The sequence below is a fragment of the Oncorhynchus keta genome, chromosome 8 (genome assembly GCF_023373465.1).
Source record: "Oncorhynchus keta strain PuntledgeMale-10-30-2019 chromosome 8, Oket_V2, whole genome shotgun sequence".
Taxonomy (NCBI): Eukaryota; Metazoa; Chordata; class Actinopteri; order Salmoniformes; family Salmonidae; genus Oncorhynchus; species Oncorhynchus keta.
In genome coordinates this window covers 16,464,599-16,485,974 of record NC_068428.1, presented here as the reverse complement: position 1 = coordinate 16,485,974, position 21,376 = coordinate 16,464,599, and the positions used below count along the sequence as shown (strand labels likewise).

General features: G+C 44.9%; 1 protein-coding gene across 1 annotated transcript in view; it reads left to right on the top strand.

Annotated features, from left to right (window-relative positions):
- The window catches only part of dcbld1 (discoidin, CUB and LCCL domain containing 1), a 38,895-nt gene that overhangs the window by 11,095 nt on the left and 6,424 nt on the right, over window positions 1-21,376 (top strand). The window contains exons 3-14 of the mRNA XM_035774841.2: window positions 113-256; window positions 1,356-1,407; window positions 1,706-1,778; window positions 5,282-5,415; window positions 7,235-7,275; window positions 10,398-10,604; window positions 13,219-13,340; window positions 13,551-13,698; window positions 15,535-15,639; window positions 15,727-15,805; window positions 20,242-20,291; window positions 20,691-20,810. Coding sequence (XP_035630734.1) covers window positions 113-256; window positions 1,356-1,407; window positions 1,706-1,778; window positions 5,282-5,415; window positions 7,235-7,275; window positions 10,398-10,604; window positions 13,219-13,340; window positions 13,551-13,698; window positions 15,535-15,639; window positions 15,727-15,805; window positions 20,242-20,291; window positions 20,691-20,810 — 1,275 coding nt within the window. The remainder of the gene's footprint in view (window positions 1-112; window positions 257-1,355; window positions 1,408-1,705; window positions 1,779-5,281; window positions 5,416-7,234; window positions 7,276-10,397; window positions 10,605-13,218; window positions 13,341-13,550; window positions 13,699-15,534; window positions 15,640-15,726; window positions 15,806-20,241; window positions 20,292-20,690; window positions 20,811-21,376) is intronic.

The following is a 21,376-nucleotide window of genomic DNA, read 5'->3' as shown; positions in this document are numbered from 1 at the left end:
CCGTCTTGTGTTGGTAATTTGGAATATGAAATAAGGTCACATTTCTGTCAATATTCAGATGAATGCAGGTCATTGGTTGTTTTGAAAAACCTGCCATTCTCTCCGGTTGCAGTGTATGGGACATTCTGTGGCAGCCTGAAGTCCTACCCCAGAGAGATGCACACAGACACCAATGAGGTCATCGTACAGTTCCGCAGCGGGCGTCACATTTCCGGCCGAGGGTTTCTTCTCTCCTACTCCACCGGGGACAACAGAGGTTTGAAGCTCTTCCTCCTAAACTAACGGTTATGCTGTTTTAGTATTGAACACCAGAGTCTGACTGTTGCACCTGTGTCCTGTTCCATCCCTCTTGGTTTGCCGGACAGACAGTGCTCCCGGGAAAACCAATCAGCTTTGCCATATGCCACGGCTTGCCTTTCCTCTTCGTTTCTCTGCGCAGGGTGAACTTGGGGCTGTTTCTACAGGCATCGTTTCCAAACACAGCGTGGACCGCTGTCAGTCAGGCCAAGTTGAATAAGACACACATTTCACACAGTGTGCTGATCCAGGAGATTATAGGTGTCAGTTTGCAAACTGGTTTTGATGGATATCCCTGTCTCCACCGTTGTTGTTATCCGAAGCATAATGTAGATGACCGTTGGTGGATAACATGCTGACCAAACCGTCTCCGTGCGTGTGTCCATTGGGTTGTTTGTTTCACCTGAAATCTATATGGTCCATTTTTTTTTGTTGCTGTATCTTTGTAGACTTTTGGCCCATTTTGAGTTATACAAAATTGTGTGTTCTCTACTCCGACAATTAATCCACATATAAAACAGGGAAACCTTGTCTCTCCTCGTTGATCCTTCGTCTGTGGATTTTATATGGCAGTTGGCCTACCAACTTTAAGGTGTGTTACCGCCACCAACTGGACATGAGTGTTGACTTTTTTCATCTTTCAATCACCTACGTGGAAGTGGGACTTCTCGCATCAAGTGTCTAAAATAGAAGTTATATTTTTGGGCCTGGCTAGGCAGACGCGTGTGAGCAATTTGGATGAAATTATTGAATAATATGTAGGTGTACATTTATTTTGCAACGCTTGCAACATGGCCGGTTTGGTCAGCATGTAAGTGGTGTGTGTGTGTGTGTGTGTGTGTGTGTGTGTGTGTGTGTGTGTACACTAATCTTTATCCCAGAGGGAGGGAAGGAACCAGGGTCTTCACCCTGTTGTTCTAATAGTGTCCTGTTATGGTCCTTTCTGCTCCACAGGGCTGGCTTCCTCTGTCTGCTCTACTCTGAAGCCTCTGGTCAGATTTATATTTTTAGTTCTCATTGTATCTCTTCCCTCTCCTGTCACCCCCCTTCCCCCTCAGATCTGCTGACATGTTTAGACAAAGGCAGTCACTTCTCCGACTTAAAGTACAGGTAAGGGTGTTTCGTATGTAGGGGTGTGTGTCGACGACCAGTCAGATGTCTTCCTTTGTGTCCTTGATGAACTGTAATGGCAATAGATTACTAGATTGATCATGGACCTTAATGGAAAACATTTCCCCTTGTTACCCATCAACTAGTCAAAGATGGGCTTCTCATTTCCTCAATATTCTGAAATATTTCTACAATTTAGATTCCAGTATCTTATACGTCTCCATTTAAGTCAATTTTGTCCACTTACGGTGTTGTAATGTCGGTGTCCTCTGGTGTCTATTGTTGTCTACCCCCACAGGAAGTACTGTCCGGCAGGATGCAAAGCAGTGGCGGGCGACATATCCGGGGATATTTCCCAGGGTTACAGACATGTAAGTATAATTCTACTACTGTCCTCAAGGGTAGCCTACTGCATGCTTTTTTTACTGTATGTTCCCAGGTTTCTAAAAGCAGACAAATGCTGTTTGCTCTCTGCCTCCTCCCTGGGGAAAGTGTAACCACAGACATTGGATTCGTTATTTACAAGGCATCTTTGTGTCCTTCGAAGCCTTGGCAGCAGTGTGGCCCTGACAGGTTCTAGTCCCCTGAAGCAGCCAGTCAGCCATGCACTTGTTTGTTTACTCTTGATTACATTAGCCTGTCCTGTCTTATGTCAGAGGAACTAAACTGTTCAGAGGCGCCACTTAGACCACCACCGTCCTCTGCCCACAGGTGCTTCGAGTAGTAGTAGGTTTACTGAATGGGCCCTTGTTAGCCAGAGAAACAGACACACCAAAAGCTGGATATGAGGAGTTGGCCCCAGGCTAACCAGTTGTTGCTGGTGCTTTTGTCTGGCTCCTGCTGTGCAAGTGGTTGTGATTTGTTGGGACACTGCTGTGTTGCCCGAGGGTGCTTGTTGTGTCATTTCTACCTCAGGGTTCATACGGGGGGGCCTTTGTTCTCGTGATAAACCCCCACCACCCTCCCCCAACACACACACACACACACAGGTTGTGGAGGTATACTGGATGGGTATTCTGTTTATGTAACTGCCGTGCATTTTTCCTCAGCAGCAGAGCTGGGTTTTGCTGTTTAGTAGGTTGCATCACAGGTCAGTCAAACCACAGAGGCAAGGCAACTGTAAAACCAAACAAAAAGTATTTGTGTCTAACTGGCTTAGAGGTCTTGTACTGTAGAACGCTTTGGGCTCCTTACACATATTTAGAGCGAGAGATTTGCGACCTTTCAGTATAATACCTGGAAATAGTAGCTATATAGTAATACCATAAGATGTATAATACTGAGGTAAACAGCCAAACACACACAGACTAAGCACTTAAGAACTAAGCACTGTGAAAAAGTTCTGGTCACTGATGTCCAGAGTAATTTCAGAACCATAGTTTTACCAGCCCTCCCACCTATGGGCTCAGGACATATAAAATCAATTATATGATCTCTATGGGGCTCTGGGAAACCTTTCATGTGGGCCCCCTGGGATCAACTGGGATCAACCCCAGTTGTGATCCTCCTGCACTGTCCACCCCTGCCTTGGCTGGTGTATCTAAAAAGAGAGGGGCTTTTCAGACCAGGGGCTTTCTCGGGCTCCTGAGGGTCAGCTCTCTCTTGGGCGTGATCAGGGCTACTGAGTGACCAGAGGTCAGTGTGACAATGTGACAGACAGCTTCAGGCTTAGGAAGCCCAGCAGGGAGCTCAAGCCCCAAAACAATAGGCTACTGGAGCACAACAACACTGTCCACCGTCTGCTGCTGGGAAGAAGCATGAGGGGTCGAGGGCCTGAACCGTAGAGCTCGTCTCCAGAGCGATCGATTATACCACGTTGGCTATTGTATAGGGAGGATTTGGTGGAGGGCCTAGATTACGAGATAAAGCCTGTGGAACACAAGTTGTTTTATCTGTCCACTGCACCCATTCAATAGACACGCTCATTAGCATTTAGACTAACACAACCGTTTGTACGTGTTCTGGGCGGTCTGTTGCATTAATGGCTCCTCAGAGTATATTTGGTGTAACCATTCACATTGTTTTGATACACTGCATATAGGTAAATAACGTGGTTGTCACACCATATGTCGCCATTCCGTGTGAAGAAGAACTGTAGTAAATGAATCATTTAGCAATATGTTCTGTTTGTTGAAAGGTCATTTGTCTCTTTCGTTAGTGAATATGACCCTTGGGCATTGACAGCAGGGAAGTAAGTAACTGTTGATGCTTCCTCTTCTACTGTGTTATTAATCTCTCCCCCCCCCCCCGTGCTGCTAAAATGGTAAATGCTTCTCTGAAATACAGTAGTCAGCAGAGCTATAGACGAGTAGGTTAACTGAGGCAGGACACATGGCCAGTCTCAGTTAGAACCAGACAGTCCTTGGCTGAAGTGTTAAAGCCATTATGTAGTCTATGCCTCTCCTAGTAACAGCAGCAGCCTTGAAGCCAGCCTTGCTCTAGCACCAGTCCATGATTAGCCTCTAGACACAACTGACTGGGGCCATTATCTAATATACAAACTACCAGAGCCTATCCATCTGCTCTATCGGCAGACAGACGGACGGGCAGCAGGACAGGGTTATCTGTATTTACGCTGTCTTGCCCTGCAGTATATAAAAGATCAGGGTAATACTCACGAGACAGTTAAATCTGTCCCCAGAGCAGCTGTTATTCCAGATAAGAGACTGTAAAGCAGGTCCTCGTTGTCCCAGCCACTGGCCCTGTTATGGGAGCAGCAGCCCTCCCTCCCATCCCTCCCACCCAGCATGGAATATGTGCTCAGTGAACACCTAGTTGCCAGACCAGCCTGTCTGGAATCTAGCCTGTCTGTAATGGCTTTTTACACGGAAAGGGAGGAAATTGCTGCAGGCTGAAATGAGCCGAAACGGATTTTAGCACAGAGCTTTCACCTTGTCTCCATGTTAAAGTTAGTTAGTATATATATTTATTTTTTACATTTGAATAACAATATGTTTTCAGTAACTCATTTTTTGGGGGTCTGTATTAATGTGTTTGAGTGCTTGTTTCAATTGATCCTTGATGGACCCTAATGGAGAATGTTATCAGCAGAGCTCAGATACATTTTTAAAGCGCTCCAGTGATTTCCATGTTAATTGTAAGTCGTTAATTGTAAATCATCAATCCTGTCTTTTTGGAGAAAATGCATGTTTTATACTCTTATCTCTGAGGTCATTCCTACCTGTCCCAGTCTTTCATTTCAGCAGCAGGGTGGGTCATTCACTGAGCGGTAGGCAGCTAGCTATTCCAGAGCTATGTTGTGTGACAAGGTACTGCTTTTCTAAGTAACTCATCACCGAGAAATATGTTTGACATTCCTCCTATAGCTACAATTACCGTCATTGTCGCCCCTAGAACGCAATCACAATGTGCCTTTTTCCCCATGCTTAAGTTAAGTGTGGCGTGATTGAGAATGCATGGACCTTAAATAAGATTAGAGTCGACTGTGGTTCCATGTCATGAGATTGCCTCTTTCATTTGTGTTGAGATGCCTGTGCTCCCATTGCTGACACAGATGAATGATGGGGAGCGGCATTGCGTACACGCCGTCTATCATGGGGCGGGGCCAGTCCCCGTAAAGGGGAACCTCGGATGGAGGGATGGTGCATTGTAATGAACAGAGATGCGCTGATGGAAGCTGTGGTGCAAGCCTTTTCACTGAGGGTGTCCACGTTTTAATGTGTATGTTTCGTGGCCTACACTGTCTTGATGAAATGATTTTTGCCATGCGTAGTATTTCTGTGTGGTGGTGGTTTTTGGCTAGCTCACGGTCAGATTTTCGTTACCAGTGTGCAAAGTTTCAATCTTCTCACTGCGTTTCGTCGTGGTTATCTGTGCTGACTGTCTGTGTCATCTCATATCTCTCTGCTTTCAGACGTCTGTGCTGTGTAAGGCTGCGGTCCATGCCGGGGTTATCCTGGATGAGTTAGGAGGCTGGGTATCCGTGGAGACCCAAAAAGGTCTGAGTCACTACCCCGCCACCAGAGCCAATGGGATCCAGTCCAAAGAGTGAGTACTGCGGAATGACATGCCATGATTAAGAGGGCGGGCAGTACAACAACCGCAGTAGATGTGAATGTCAGGCATCATATGTTGCCCTTAACAGCACTAAAGGCTACTACTGAGGCTGCTCTTTAGATAGGCAGCCCAATTCTGATCTGTGAAAAAGATCTGATGTGAAAAGATCTGATGTGATTGGTCAAAAATGATCAGAATTGGGCTGCCTGTGTATATGCAGCCTAAGCAGAGGTACCAATTGGTGTCCAAAAACATTATCTACTGGCTTAGGATAGCTCGTTGTAAGATTCTGAAAGAAGTGGTTGCATGATGGGACACCTCATGTTCTCTGTCATCTCTGCTATGAGAGTTAAATAAATGGCACTTGCTCACTGCCCCTGACCTTGGATAGTTTACCTCAGTCAAAACAGGATTCATCAGGCAGGGCTAGCGGGCTTGCATTCCTGCACTGTTTCAGCGATAAGATTAGCCAGCTCCTCGCTAACGCCAGAGACACTCAGTATGGCCTATGGCAATCACCGAGATGTATGATGGAGGTCTGAGGTGGCCGAGGAGAGAATAATATTGGCCATCACTCAAGCTGTCGGTAATATATTCAGTTGGGCACAGGTTTCTGTCATTTAGAAGTAATACATGCAAAGATGACCTGAAAAGTCATGGATATCACAAATTGACTTCCGAGCCCCAAGGCCTATAGCTATGTGAATGCATTAAAGCTATGTTGGCAATTCAAATGGCGACATTTTGTAATGTGTGTGTTAGGTTTCCACGTATCGTTGAACGCTGCTCATCAAGCAATCACTTTCTTAATGCTTCGTTGGATTCACTGGCTATACATGCACTGCTGAATTGAATACACACCTCCTTATAGACCTTGAGTATTTGTGGATTTACCTTGAAAAGTGCAATGTCATCAGATCTACATAAAGCATCGTGCTTCTCCTTTGTAAATGTACAAGGCTAATTCTCCAAATGCTTGGCCTTTGCTAAAAGGGGTGAGTACTTGGGTTGTCAGAACCCACTGTTAACTGCAGCACTCCAACTTAAGGTGGTGTGAATGAAATGCAGAAAGTATTGGACGCTGTTAAGGCAAGTTTGACATTTTCCCGTTGGATTCTGCTGGATTTGGACATGAAATTCTGGAAGGAAAAACATCGCTTTCACTCAAGCCCCATCCCACCTCCAGAAGATGTAAGTCTCTGTCTCTGGAAGAAAAGATCAATATCTTGTTTGTAATATGAAATTGGATGATGTCAAATCACGACGGATACCTGTGTGTTGTTCGTACTGTATCCACGTTGTAGCAGGATCAGTTACGTTTTGACTGAGATACTTTGATTATTTCGACACTCAGGTGAAATGTATTACCTACATTAAAGTGTTTTATCTTTTTGTAGTTTGACACACCTCTGTAATCGTCCCAAAATATAATTGAACCACCATATCTGCTGTTTTGAACTGTTCAGAGACATCAGATTCAGGAAGCTGGTGAAAATGACAGGATATTGAGTGATGGCTGAGAAAGATCATTCTTCCGACAAGCTCCCTTTAATTCACCCTGGTGTCTTAATGTGTTCCGGTTAATCCCATAGTTACAGGCAGCGAGGAGAGAAGAGATTCCACAGAGAGTGTAGAAGGGGAGGGGAAACGAGGCACTGGGTCCTGGAGGAAGGCTGATTTGGAAAGACAACGGGGTGGGGATGCTCCTTTGTGGCCACAATGGATGTTCCTCCACAATGGCAGGCCCTCAGTGTATCATTGTAATTGTTGAAGTCCGCCATTGATGGAAATCTTATTTTTCTTCTTCCAGCGGTTCTTTGTCCGATGCTCTCTTCACGTTCGTCACTAATGGTAAGATTTGTTTTGTTCTCATTCGCTACTGATTTTAGGCTTTTAAATATTTGTATTTCAAACAAAATGTGCTGAATTTGTCAAAGCCAACATACAACTTACTAAATGAAAAATAGTATGCTGACATTTCTGACAATTTGCTGATAGGTGTTTGAAAAAGGAAATAGTTCACAGTCAACAGGTGCCAAATGGGCAAAATACCTACTTGATTTGGAAAAAATGAAAGCTAACGTAGTCGCATCTTATGTTGGGAAGCATGGGAACCCCTTATCTCCTGTCTGTTTATTTTAATACGGCTGTTTGCAATCTGGTACAGTTTCATCCAGTCAGTCAACTCTACCTGTGGAGAGAGATGGATAGATAGGCTCTGGCTATCTCACAGCAGGCAGGCAGGCAGGCCTCCAGGGAACACCCACAAATAATCACATTCACATCCTCCCAGAGACCCTGGACCCACTCCAATTTGCATACCGCCCCAACAGATCCACAGAGGGTGCAATCTATATTGCACTCCACATTTCCCTCTCCCACCTGGACAAGAGGAACACCTATGTGAAAATGCTATTCATTGACTACAGCTCAGCGTTCAACACCATAGTGCCCTCCAAGCTCATCACTAAGCTAAAGACCATGTGACTGAACACCTCCCTCTTCAACTGGATCCTGGACTTCCTGACGGGCCTCCCCCGAGTGGTGAGGATAGGCAACAACTCATCCGCCACGCTAACCCTCAACACTGGGGCCCCTCAGGGGTGCGTGCTTAGTCCCCTCCTGTACTCTCTGTTCACGCACGACTAAGTGGCTATGCATAACTCCAACACCATCATTAAATTTGCTGACGACACGACAGTGGTAGGCCGAATCACAGACGACGATGAGACCAGCCTATAGGGAGGGGACCTGGCCGTGTGGTGCCAGGACAACAACCTCTCCCCTCAACATCAGCACGACAAAGGAGCTGATCGTGGACTACAGGAAACCGAGGGCTGAGCACGTCCCCATAGGCTGCGTCATCTTCAAGTTCCTCTGTGTCCACATCAATAAGTATCTATCATGGTCCACACACACCAACACAGTCGTGAAGAGGGCATGACAACGCTTCTTCCCCCTGAGGTGGCTGAAAAGATTTGGCACGGGCCCTCAGATCTTCAGAGTTCTACAGCTGCAACATTGAGAGCATCTTGACTGGCTACATCGCTGCCAGTATGGCAACTGCTTGGCATCTGGCTACAAGGCGCTACAGAGGGTAGTGTGTACGACCCGGTACTTCACTGGGGCCGAGCACACTTTCATCCAGGATCTCTATACCAGGCGGAGTCAGAGGACCCTGAACAGCTTCTACCCCCAAGCCATTAGGCTGCTAAATAGTTAGTCCGGGTAGCTATTTGGTTAACTATTTAACTAACTGCATCGACCCTTTTTGCACAAACCCTTTTGACTCCTCACGTATGCTGCTGTTACTATTATCTATTTGCTCCTAGTTATATGTACATATCTACCGCAATTACTCGTACCTCTGCACATTGACTCGGTACTGGTACCCAGTGTATATAGCCAAGTTATTACCTCTGCACATTGACTCGGTACTGGTACCCAGTGTATATAGCCAAGTTATTACCTCTGCACATCGACTCGGAACTGGTACCCAGTGTATATAGCCAAGTTATTACCTCTGCACATCGACTCTGAACTGGTACCCAGTGTATATGGCCAAGTTATTACCTCTGCACATCGACTCGGTACTGGTACCCAGTGTATATAGCCAAGTTGTTACCCCATATCTCTGCGCATTGACTCGGTACTGGTACCCAGTGTATATAGCCAAGTTGTTACCTCGTACCTCTGCACATTTACTCATTGTCTATTTATTTGTTTATTTATTTAATTTATATATTTATTTGTCTATTTATTTGTATTAATACTACTTTTCTATTTCTCTCTGCATTGTTGGAAAGGGCCCGTCATCATTTGACTGTTAGTCTACGCCTGTTTACGAAGCCCGTGACGAATAAGATTTGAAATGAAACCGTTGGTGTTAAGTATAGAGAGCAGAAGTATAAATTCAGACACGTTATGATACAACCTCAGATTGACTGCATGTATTAGTCATATTTGCGCTCAGTAACTGGACAACGATACCGGTTTCTAAGAACTTGTGATGTGAAACATTTCCAATTCAGTTATGTTTCTCGTGGACTATTGGCCTTTAATATGTGACCGTTTATTGCCTCGACGACGACTCCCTTTAACAAATCTATCTTTTGAGTGGAGAGATCTCTCCGATTTTGACTTCGACAGCGTCAATGTTCACGTGACACATTGACAAATGTCCTGACACTGACAAATGCTGCCATGACATACTTTCCCTAGTCTGGAAGCTTCATGAGCTCATCAATAACGTTGATGTCCTGCACTTTAATCAAGACTAGTTCCTTATTGACTGTCCTCTGTCAACACACTCATTACGTTGGAATGGTGATGAGTACAGGAGTCATAGCTGCCTTAGGGTCCTAGTGCGTAAGGGTTTAGCTTGTTGACGAGTTGACAGGGCTTTAGTCATAGTTGTTTTCATAGGGTTTTAGTTAGTTGTGGAGTCGACGGGGCTTTAGTCATAGTTGTTTCATAGGGTCTTAGTTAGTTGTGGAGTCGACAGGGCTTTAGTCAGACTAGGTGCTCCTGTGACTGTTCTGACATAATGTCTCCCCTCAGAAAGAAGTGGGCTTTAGAAAAGCTGGGCTCAGATTCCCCTAATGCTTCTCTACTGCCTTTGTGCTCTTTTTTTAAATGTATTTTTACAACATGTGACTCCAGTTAGGAGTACAGAGGTGGATTTTTAAGACGTGTACATTTTCCTGTTGAGTCAATGCTCGCCACGAGTGGCTGTGTTATTGGTTCCACATGCGTTTTATGTTAATTAAACCCTGGTGCAAAGTTGAGGAACAATATACAGTCCCCCTCCTTTGAATTTGATTTTAAACCTCATCACTTATAATCCATAATAAAACAGAAAAACAAAAACAAGCAGTCATGTTGGAGGGAGACAGTGGAAATATTTCCATTAACTTAAAATTCTCCTGAATTAAACTTATTTACTTTTTCCTCTTCCTTTTGTTGTTTTCTAGAATGTAAGAACCAGTCAATGCTGCGGACAGTGTCTGTGAGTGCCAGTTCATGGTGGAAGAGGGCAGGGGAGATGGGTCATCAGTCTGACTGGGCGCCCAACAGCTCCCAGGCTGACCCAGGATCAGGGAGCCGCTCCTGGGCTGCAGACCAGAACGACAGCCTGCAGTGGCTCCTGCTGGACCTGGGGGAGAAGAAGAGGATCACAGGTGAGATAAGAGTCCTACTCAGAAGATCAGTAGTGCACTGTTTTTTTTTTCTCAGGATTTATTTGGATTCCCATATTGGCTCCACACCCTATAGAGCATGTCTTGCTTGCCCAGCATGCCTTTGGGTTACCAGGCGACGCTTAAGTTTTTTTGTTGTTGGAATTTTGAGATTTGGTTGTAGCCTACTGGTACATATTTCCACCGTTGCCACGCTCTCTGTCCTGATGAATGGCAATCCCTTCTTACTGGGCCTGCTCCGTGCTCAGCATACTGTAACCGTTAACCGTAATTAAGTAGGAGCCCTGGTGTTCTTGGCCAAGTCATAAAGGATCAATGGCAGAGCTTTGCTGTAGAGTTCCTCCCTCCGTGGCATCAATATAAAAACAGGCCTTCAGTTTTAACTCTCTCCTGCCTGGCTGCCCCCCCGCTAAAGCGCAACATGAACACATCTGTCGGAAAAAGCAGAGGAAGGATAGAAATGGAATCCAGGGATTAAGGTTGTTTTAGAGGGGATAGTTATCCTTATAAAGGGGTCTGTCTCGTGATTTAACTCTGGAGGGCGGCTCACCGCTGCCAAACCGTGGCACATGTGCACCACACACACACACACACAGCGTTAGAGAATGCCCCTCTGTATTGCTCCTCTACAAATAAGAGAGACACTTACAAAGTCTGGTTTAAATATAGGACCATGCCGGACACAATTTATTTTGAGCGTGGTGTGTGTGTAGTCAGCAAGTCACAAGTTAATGTCATGCTGCTTTACAACACATTGGGTTCCAGTCAATGAAGAATGTCTGCTGTTTCTGAAATTCAGAGTTAAGGGGAACATTGTATTGATTGGAATGCGAGCTATTGAAAATGGAAGCACTTTTATAGTAGAATTGTTGTTGTGCAACAATCATAAGATTCTATAGTCTGAGGAATACAACCCTTTCCTAGACGGTCATGCTTTTCTGATAATCACATTATGGTAGATTGGATTTCTGTTGTCAGAATTTGTTCCAGGATTCTTCTGATGGCATTGTGGAGTACACCACATCAGTAACTGGCTTCATCAATAAGTGCATCGATGACGTCGTCCCCACAGTGACTGTACATACATACCCCAACCAGAAGCCATGGATTACAGGCAACGTCCGCACTGAGCTGCCGCTTTCAAGGAGCGGGATTTTAATCCGCAAGCCTGTAAGAATCCCGCTATGCCCTCCGACGAACCATCAAACAGGCAAAGCTTCAATACAGGACTAAGATCGAATCGTACCTCACCGGCTCTTGACGCTCGTCAGATGTGGCAGGGCTTGCAAACTATTACAGACAACAAAGGGAAGCACAGCCACGAGCTGCCCAGTTACACGAACATACCAGACGAGCTAAATTACTTCTATGCTCGTTTTGAGGCAAGTAACACTGAAACATGCATGAGAGCACCAGCTGTTCCGAACGACTGTGTGATCACGCTCTCCGTAGCCAATGTCAGTAAGACCTTTCAACAGGTCACAAGGCCGCAGGGCCAGACGGATTACCAGGATGTGTATTCCAAGTATGCACTGACCAACAGGCAAGTGTCTTCATTGACATTTTCATCCTGTCCCTGTTTCAAGCGGACCACCATAGTCCAGGTGCCCAAGAACACGAAGGTAACCTGCCTAAATGATTACCGATCCGTAGCACTCATTTTTATGTAGCCATGAAGTGCTTTGAAAGGCTGGTCATGGCTCACATCAACACCATTATCCCAGAAATCCTAGACCCACTCCAATTTGCATACCACCCCAACAGATCCACAGATGATGCAATCTCTATTGCACTCCACACTGCTCTTCCCCACCTATGTGAGAATGCTATTAATTGACTACAGCTCAGCGTTCAACCCCATAGTGCCCTCAAAGCTGATCACTAAGCTAAGGACCCTGCTACTAAAACCTCCCTCTGCAAATGGATTGTGGACTTCCTGACGTATTTTCTACTTATCTCTTTTTTTAAAAACTTAACTTCATTTTATTTATTTTCTTAACTTCTTAAAACATTGTTGGTTAAGGGCTTGTAAGTAAGCATTTCACTGTAAGGAATACCTGTTGTATTCTGTGCGTGACAAATAAAATTAGATTTGATTCAACAATTATGAATTGGAAACTCTTACACTCAAAGTTCACCAAAAGTACAATTTCAACCATGAGCCAACAATCCAATAGTTACTTTCAATACCTTGAGGGTCTGAGATCCTGTATTGGAATTATGACAGTCATTTCCTATAATGATAGGTGTGCTGCGTCTCCATATAACCCACAATGTCGTGTGTAATGTGGAGTAATGACATGTTGCGGGTCGCCCGTCTGCCGCCATATTGTTCTGGCCCAGTGCCAGGTGCTCATCTGCCACAAAAATGCTCAATCATACTGTCTGGGAGCTGCAAATGACTGTGACGGTTTCCACGTGGTGGTTCAGTGATTGTTCTGCTCTCTGAGATGATGTGTCCTGTCCCAGTTCCAGTACATTCCAGGACTGACCAATGGGTGACATCACTGCCTCGGACACCGAGAGAACACATTTAAAGGGGGGGGGGGACATGCTGAACAATAGAAAGAAAATGCGCTCTGTTTTTGTTTTACAGGAATTATCACGACTGGCTCCACAATGTTGGACTATGACTACTATGTGATGAGCTTCGTGATCGATCACAAGGAGAGTCGTCGGTGGAGGACCTACACACAGAACAATAGTACACAGTACATGGTGAGTATTCCAAATCCAGTTGTCTGATATCTGACTTCCATATTCAATTGCCTGTTATGTCTATTGTTCCATAATTAACTGTCTTTATACATTATTGTACAACAACAGACCTTCCTATATGCATAATCAATGTCTTCTGTTACTCATGAGTCACAAGAATGCTTGCCAGTCCCTCTGACCCTCTCCTCTCTCTCCCTTTCTCCCGGTCAGGTATTTGAGGGGAACCAGGACAGTCTGCACCAGACCAGGAACACCTTCCACCCTCCAATCATAGCCCGCTATTTGCGCATCATACCTCACACCTGGCACCAGAGGATTGCCATGACGGTAGAGCTGCTGGGCTGCAACTATGTCAGAGGTACAAATCCTAACCACATCTAACCTGACTACAGCAGAAATATACAGTGGGGAGAACAAGTATTTGATACACTGATGATTTTGCAGGTTTTCCTACTTACAAAGCATGTAGGTCTGTCATTTTTGTCATAGGTACACTTCAACTGTGAGAGACGGAATCTAAAACAAAAGTCCAGAAAATCACAATGTATGATTTTTTTAAAAGTAATTCATTTGCATTTTATTGCATGACATAAGTATTTGATCACCTACCAACCAGTAAGAATTCCGGCTCTCACAGACCTGTTAGGTTTTCTTTAAGAAGCCCTCCTGTTCTCCACTCATTACCTGTATTAACTGCACCTGTTTGAACTTGTTACCTGTATAAAAGACACCTGTCCACACACTCAATCAAACAGACTCCAACCTCTCCACAATGGCCAATACCAGAGAGCTGTGTAAGGATATCAGGGATAAAATTGTAGACCTGCAGAAGGCTGGGATGGGCTACAGGACAATAGACAAGTGGCTTGGTGAGAAGGCAACAACTGTTGGCGCAATTATTAGAAAATGGAAGAAGTTCAAGATGACGGCCAATCATCCTCGGTCTGGGGCTCCATGCAAGATCTCACCTCGTGGGGCATCCATGATCATGAGGAAGGTGATGGATCAGCCCAGAACTACACGGCAGGATCTGGTCAATGACCTGAAGAGAGCTGGGACCACAGTCTCAAAGAAAACCATTAGTAACACACTACGCCGTCATGGATTAAAATCCTGTAGCGCATGCAAGGTCCCCCTGCTCAAGCCAGCGCATGTCCAGGCCCGTCTGAAGTTTGCCAATGACCATCTGGATGATCCAGAGGAGGAATGGGAGAAGGTCATGTGGTCTGATGAGACAGAAAGAGAGCTTTTTGGTCTAAACTCCACTCGCTGTGTTTGGAGGAAGAAGAAGGACGAGTACAACCCCAAGAACACCATCCCAACCGTGAAGCATGGTGGTGGAAACATCATTCTTTGGGGATGCTTTTCTGCAAAGAGGACAGGACGACTGCACCGGGGAGGATGGATGGGGCCATGTATCGCGAGATCTTGGCCAACAACCTCCTTCCCTCAGTAAGAGCAATGAAGATGGGTCATGGCTGGGTCTTCCAGCATGACAACGACCCGAAACACACAGCCAGGGCAACTAAGGAGTGAGAAGCATCTCAAGGTCCTGGAGTGGCCTAACCAGTCTCCAGACCTGAACCCAATAGAAAATCTTTGGAGGGAGCTGAAAGTCCGTATTGCCCAGCGACAGCACCGAAACCTGAAGGATCTGGAGAAGGTCTGTATGGAGGAGTGGGCCAAAATCCCTGCTGCAGATTTTCTGGATTTTTGTTTTAGATTCCGTCTCTCACAGTTGAAGTGTACCTATGATTAAAAAAAATACAGACCTCTACATGCTTTGTAAGTTGGAAAACCTGCAAAATCGGCAGTGTATCAAATACTTGTTCTCCCCTTCTTCTAAAATTGATTTTTTTTTTAAATAGCAACATTTAAAAAAAAAAATGTTTCCAAATGTATAAAACTTTTAAACCTGTAACAGTCTGGTTGAGTGGGTTTGGCTGCAGGACAAGATGGTGTTATCAGTGAGTCAGTAATTGCGATTGATGACTGCCTTTTAGAGAAGCTTTGGTGAGGAAGATCAGCTCCTGTAGGGAACTGACCTATTGTTTTTACAGTACATTTACTATAAAGTGGGGAAGTAGGATAGATCTGTAATTTTGCTGAATGTTATTGGCACACCTGTTGATCGTTCAACGCTCACTCTCTCTCACTCGCTACCACTCTTCTCCCTTTCCCTCTTTACCCTCAGTGAACATGTCATCCCAGGTCACCCTGGAGACGGTACCCACCAAACCCAAGCCTCCGGTGGGGGACGAGGAGATCACTGAGCCGTTGCCCTCCCAGGCAGAACTAGGTACCCATCTCATTAAAACATTGCTTCCACCAGATGTTTGTTTGTTTGTCATAGCTGGCTAACATGCTCTCTCCTCTCTATTCTCAGTAAAGCTGGCCATCATCATTGTACCCACAGTCTTATCTGTGGTGCTCATTGGGATTTGTCTATTCAAGATGCTGCAGAAGTAAGTGGGTCGTTCATGTCATTTGAATAGATAATGTAATGCTTTTAGAGACTGTAGTGCAAGGTCCTGTAAGAAGAGCTTGCACCTTAATGACTCATGGGGTTCCTGTCCCCATGACAACGTGACTGACGAGCTCAGATTGGCCTGACCTTATATGGCCCCGTAGCCGCGGGTTCTCTCTACCGTGTGCCTACTCTCTAGACGATGTCTGTTAATTATGTGTGGGGGATGTCGTCTGTCTGCCTGTGTGTCTGTCAGTATGGCTGTGCCTGAGGAGGAGATCTTTTCAGGAAAAGAGAGAGGTGAGGACAAGGAATAGATTGGCGCAAGGGAGAGATGTATGGGACAATGAGGGTCAGGAAGATTCCTAGAACGGTCCTTTGAAATAGCTACCTGTCTGTCGCTCAGCTAACATAACAAGCCTGACTACAGCCACAGTCATTCGTGTCAGTGAGAGAACACTGGAGGAGGATGCACAACACATATGTGGTTGTATACCATTCATCTTTTTATTATCAGACTTTGTTGTTTTTGGTTATATGGAGGTGGAAGGTAGAGGGGCTTAAAAGCTTCCTCAAGCTTCCCAGCCAAAAAAGTTCGGAAGAGTTAGCGGTTATATTATGACGATATTTTGTGAAATGTTTGTTTGGTCGGCTGTTCCGGCACATTTGTTTTCTGGAGGCAAGCCGAAGTCGGTAGCTGAAGTTTGCGCTTCTTTGTCTGTGATTGGTCAACAGTGGGGATTATAGGGCCTCCTGAGTGGCGCAGCGGTCTAAGGTACTGCATCGCAGTGCTAGAGGCATCACTACTGATCCGGGTTTGATCCCGGGCTGTGTCGCAGCCGGCCTTAACCGGGAGACCCATGAGGCGGCGCACAATTGGCCAAGCATTGTCCGGGTTAGTGGAGGGTTTGGCCAGCGGGGATGTCCTTGTCCAATACCGCTCTAGCGACTCCTTGTGGAGGCCGGGCGCATGCACGCTGACTTCAGTCCCCAGCTATATGGTGTTTCTTCTGACACGTTGGTGCGGCTGGCTTCCGGGTAAAGCGAGCAGTGTGTCAAGAAGCGGTGCGGCTTGGCAGGGACGTGTTTCGGAGGACGCATGGCTCTCAACCTTCGCCTCCCAAGTCCGTCCGGGAGTTGCAGTGTTGGGACAAGACTAAGTACCAATTTGGATATCACAAAATTGGGGAGAAAAAAGGGTTAAAAAGTGCAAAAAAAACCAGTAGGGATTATTCAATAAAGTCTTTGTTGCCATTCAATGAGAGACGACTCGTTTTCATGTAGTTTTTTTCATTAAGAAATAATGAACCAAACAACTTGGTTAGATTATAAAAATTTGCGCTTCTAAGATCTCGGCAAAAACTTCAAAATGAATTACAGATTTCTTGAGTCTTCGTTAGGGGAATATTCAGAGGTGGAAACTTTCCTTGGGAATAAATGTAAATATATACAAATGTAAAATTAATACCAATTAAATGTAGCTGTTTTTTTGCATTGGATATATTTACCATATCTTATTGAGACAGAAACATAAACCTTTTACCTTATCATAAGTAGATCCTTCCAATAGAAAAAATAAATATTTAGTTACAAGTTGAACTTTAATTAAATGAGTTGACTCTTCACATGGGATGATTTCACAGAGCAACAAAAGGGAATATTGAATGATCCCCAATGAACCATCGCATCTCCCAAAAACCTTTTCAACATACATCTGTAAAATGATAGTCTAGAAACTAAAGCTTTGGTTGTCTTCTCCCTGCACCTCCTCAATGTCCACCTCTTAAACATCAGACTGCGGCCTCATCTTCACTGTCACTTTCCAACCTTGTTGAGGATGGTTTGTTGTCTGGATCAAAAAGCCTCAAATTTGCCCAGATGGCCACCAATTTTTCAACCCTTGTATTGGTCAGCCTGTTGTGTGTTTTGGTGTGTGTGTCCCCAAACAAGGACCAGTTGCGCTCTGAGGCGGCTGGTGTTGGTGGGATTTGGAGGATGATGGAGGCAACAGGGGAAAGAGCCTCAGATCCACAAAGTCTCTTCCACCAGGTGGCTGATGAGATATGTTGGCACGACTGCCATATTGCATCTCCATCCCAAAGCCCTTGCTTGGAAGTGTACTTTGCCAGGCTGCCAATAACCTTTCTCTCATCAAGGACAAGGTGGCGAAACACGGTAGTGATGACACCATTGGCCTTGTTGATCTCTGCACCAGACAGGACGCTCTTGCCAGCATACTTGGGGTCCAACATGAACGCTGCAGCGTGTATGGGCTTCAGGCAGAAGTCTTCATGCTTTTTGATGTATTTCAGAACTGCAGTTTCCTCTGCTTGGAGCAACATACAGGATGGCATTGTCTCCCTCAATCCGTGCTACTGCTATAGGTTTCAGGCTGCTTACCACTCTCTCCCAAAATACATAATCCAGGAGGATCCTCTTGATGGGGCTGTCCATATCAGCAGACTGTGATATGGCCATTTCTTGGAGAGACTCCTTCCCCTCCAGGAGACTGTCAAACATGATGACAACACCACCCCAACTGGTGCTGCTGGGCAGCTTCAATGTGGTGCTCTTACTCTTCTCACTTTGCTCGATGAAGTAGATTGCTGCTATAACTTGATGACCCTTCACATACCTAACCATTTTCCTTGGCTCTCTTCTAGAGTGTATCCATTGTTTTCAGTGCCTGATGTCCTTGAGGAGCAGATTCAATGCATGAGCAGCACAGCCAATGGGTGTGATGTGAGGGTCGGACTCCTCCACTTTAGACCAAGCAGCCTTCATGTTTGCAGCATTGTCCGTCACCTGTGCAAACACCTACTGTGGTCCAAGGTCATTGATGACTGCCTTCAGCTCATCTGCAATGTAGAGACCGGTGTGTCTGTTGTCCCTTGTGTCTGTGCTCTTTTAGAATACTGGTTGAGAGGTGGAGATGATTCCTTGCCCACAAACATTTGACCACCCATCAGAGATAATTGCAATACAGTCTGCTTTCTCTATGATTTGCTTGACCTTCACTTGAATTCTGAAATCGGCATCCAGCAAATGAGTAGATAAAGCATGTCTGGTTGGAGGGGTGTATGCTGGGCGAAGAACATTCAGAAATGTCTTCCAATACACATTGCTTGTGAGCATAAGAGGTGAATCAGTTGCATACACAGCTCAAGCAAGACATTCATCAGCATTTCTCTGACTACGTTCCTCCATTGAGGTAAAAAAAAACTTCTGATTCCAGGAGGACCGTGAGCTGTTGCTATTGATAAGGTGTTTGATTCGTCATTTTCACCTCGAAGAGAGGTAGAGGGACTCTTGTCAGAGGTTGCTTGTTGTGAGCGCTGAGGCAACTTTATGCACTTCAGATTATTCTGCATCTTTGTTGCATTCTTCTCATATGCTTTGACACATTATTTGCAAATGTACACAGCTTTTACTTCTACATTAGAAGCAGTGAAATGTCTCCACACATCAGATGGTGCCCATGGCATTTTCCTGTAAAGATTAGAAAAAAATAGTAAAAAAACAAACGCATTAAAATAAATAGTTAAGCAGTTAGATTAAACAACTCCTGTGTAAGATAATTTTTTTTTAAATGAAACCTGTATGGAAACAGGTGAATTAACACTCCTCAGTTAGCAGGCAAGCTAAAAACCCACATGGTAGCAAAAACTAACTAGTTAGAAATGATTTAAACACACTTTGCTGTAGGCTACTATTTACTAGTTAACTAAAAAACATGTATGTCATATAAAATATTCACTCCACCCAGTATTGTAATCAAAACTTACCAGAAAGCATGTGGTCCTTGTCTCAGACAGTGTAGTAGTGTGGGCTCAATAGCATCTCATTAGTGTGCAAGATCTTGAAAATCAGGTGTACATGTGATGGAAGACTGCACTGTGCATACAGACAGTTGCAATTCCATTGAATTGGGGATAGTTTAACCAAATGTGCCACAAGACCTAGAATTGCCTTGTATATCCCACAAAAAAGGTTCACTGTCATAAGCTAATTTCTTTGATGAATTTCAAGCAAAATTCCTGGGCTTAACTTCACATGGAAAATGTGCAACCCTAATTCAGACTAGGAAGTGGCTATTGCTTCTCAAAATGGACAAACGGTACTATTGACACTTTTTTCCTCGTTTTTCAAGTGAAGGTCTTTCTAACGGAGTATGCGAGCACTCTCATTTGGTTCGGCTGAAGCATGCTAATGCCTTACGGGGTCATCTGTCAGTGTCAGAAGATGTGGCCAGCTGTATGACTCCCCAGAGAGGAGAGGGGGGAAAAGGAAGAGAAACGAGAGAAGGGGTGCTCAGCAGAGCCAGGCAGTGGTGCCTCATCTCCCCCCAGGAGGTTATCAGAGGAATGGGGTGAGGGAGCACCACTGTCCTCCCTGTAACTGGAGTTCACAAAGGCATTTGTCTTTCTGTCACAGGAAGAAGACAAAAGAGAACTCGTACGGATCTTCAGATGCCCAGAAACCAGGTCAGTGAACAATTTACATTGTAAAAGATGTCATTCATATTACTGCACATCAAAATGGAATATTTTTTTTGTGAGAAACAACATGTATGGTGAAGATGAGCCCTAGAATCCTTTGTTTACAAACTGTAGGCAGGATAATCCATGTTCTAGTGATACCCAGTCAGTGGACAGGTTACATGTCATTCCTTATCATTATGGCTGCTTTAATGAAACTACCAGAGCCCATTTGTTGATCTGTGACAACATGTCTGTGCTGTGTAGTGGGGGGCTGTGGTTAGTGAAAATTCAGTCAGGCCTGGGCTTGCATTTGGGGCTTATATATGTGCTCTCTCTCCATGCTAGAGTCCTGTCATTATGTCTGTCTGTGGAGTTGTCTTTTTACTGCCTGCCGGCCCTCAGGTTGCTGGAAGCAGATCAAGCAGCCGTTTGCCAGACACCAGTCCACAGAGTTCACCATCAGCTACAGTTCAGAGAAAGACCCAATACAGAAACTAGACCTGGTCACCAGCACCATGGCAGGTGAGGACACATGCACTCACTGAGACGTCCGTCACAACTCAAGAGGCTGAGGCACCCATGGAAGTGAATATAGAACCATTCTGTGGAGGCACCACTAGGGCTGTGGCGGTCACGAAATTTCGTCAGCCGGTGATTGTCAAACAAATAACTGCCGGTCCCACAGTAACTGACCGTTAATTAACATGAACACGTTTAGCATCTCCTGGCTTCCACACAACCTACAAGCCACTGATGCAGACCTTTGGAACATCTACATTTGAATAAATCCATGTAATGTAGCCTACACCTTCACAATAAGTTCTAAAGAAACATGAAATTAAGAAAATGTAGTCTATTTCAGAAGAACAGAATAGCATACTCTGAGTTGTCCTTATGTTAGGTCCTGATCTAACTATGCCATGTGGCTGTGGGCTACACTATTTCATTTAGTGGACGAGATTAGCTTAGAATTCCGTGGCATTATTTTATATTATTTTACAAAGCTGAATAAAATAGAAGGGATATTTTCTCCAAACAATTTGATGGAGTGTGCACATGCGGAAATTCTGTGTTGAGCGTTTAACAAA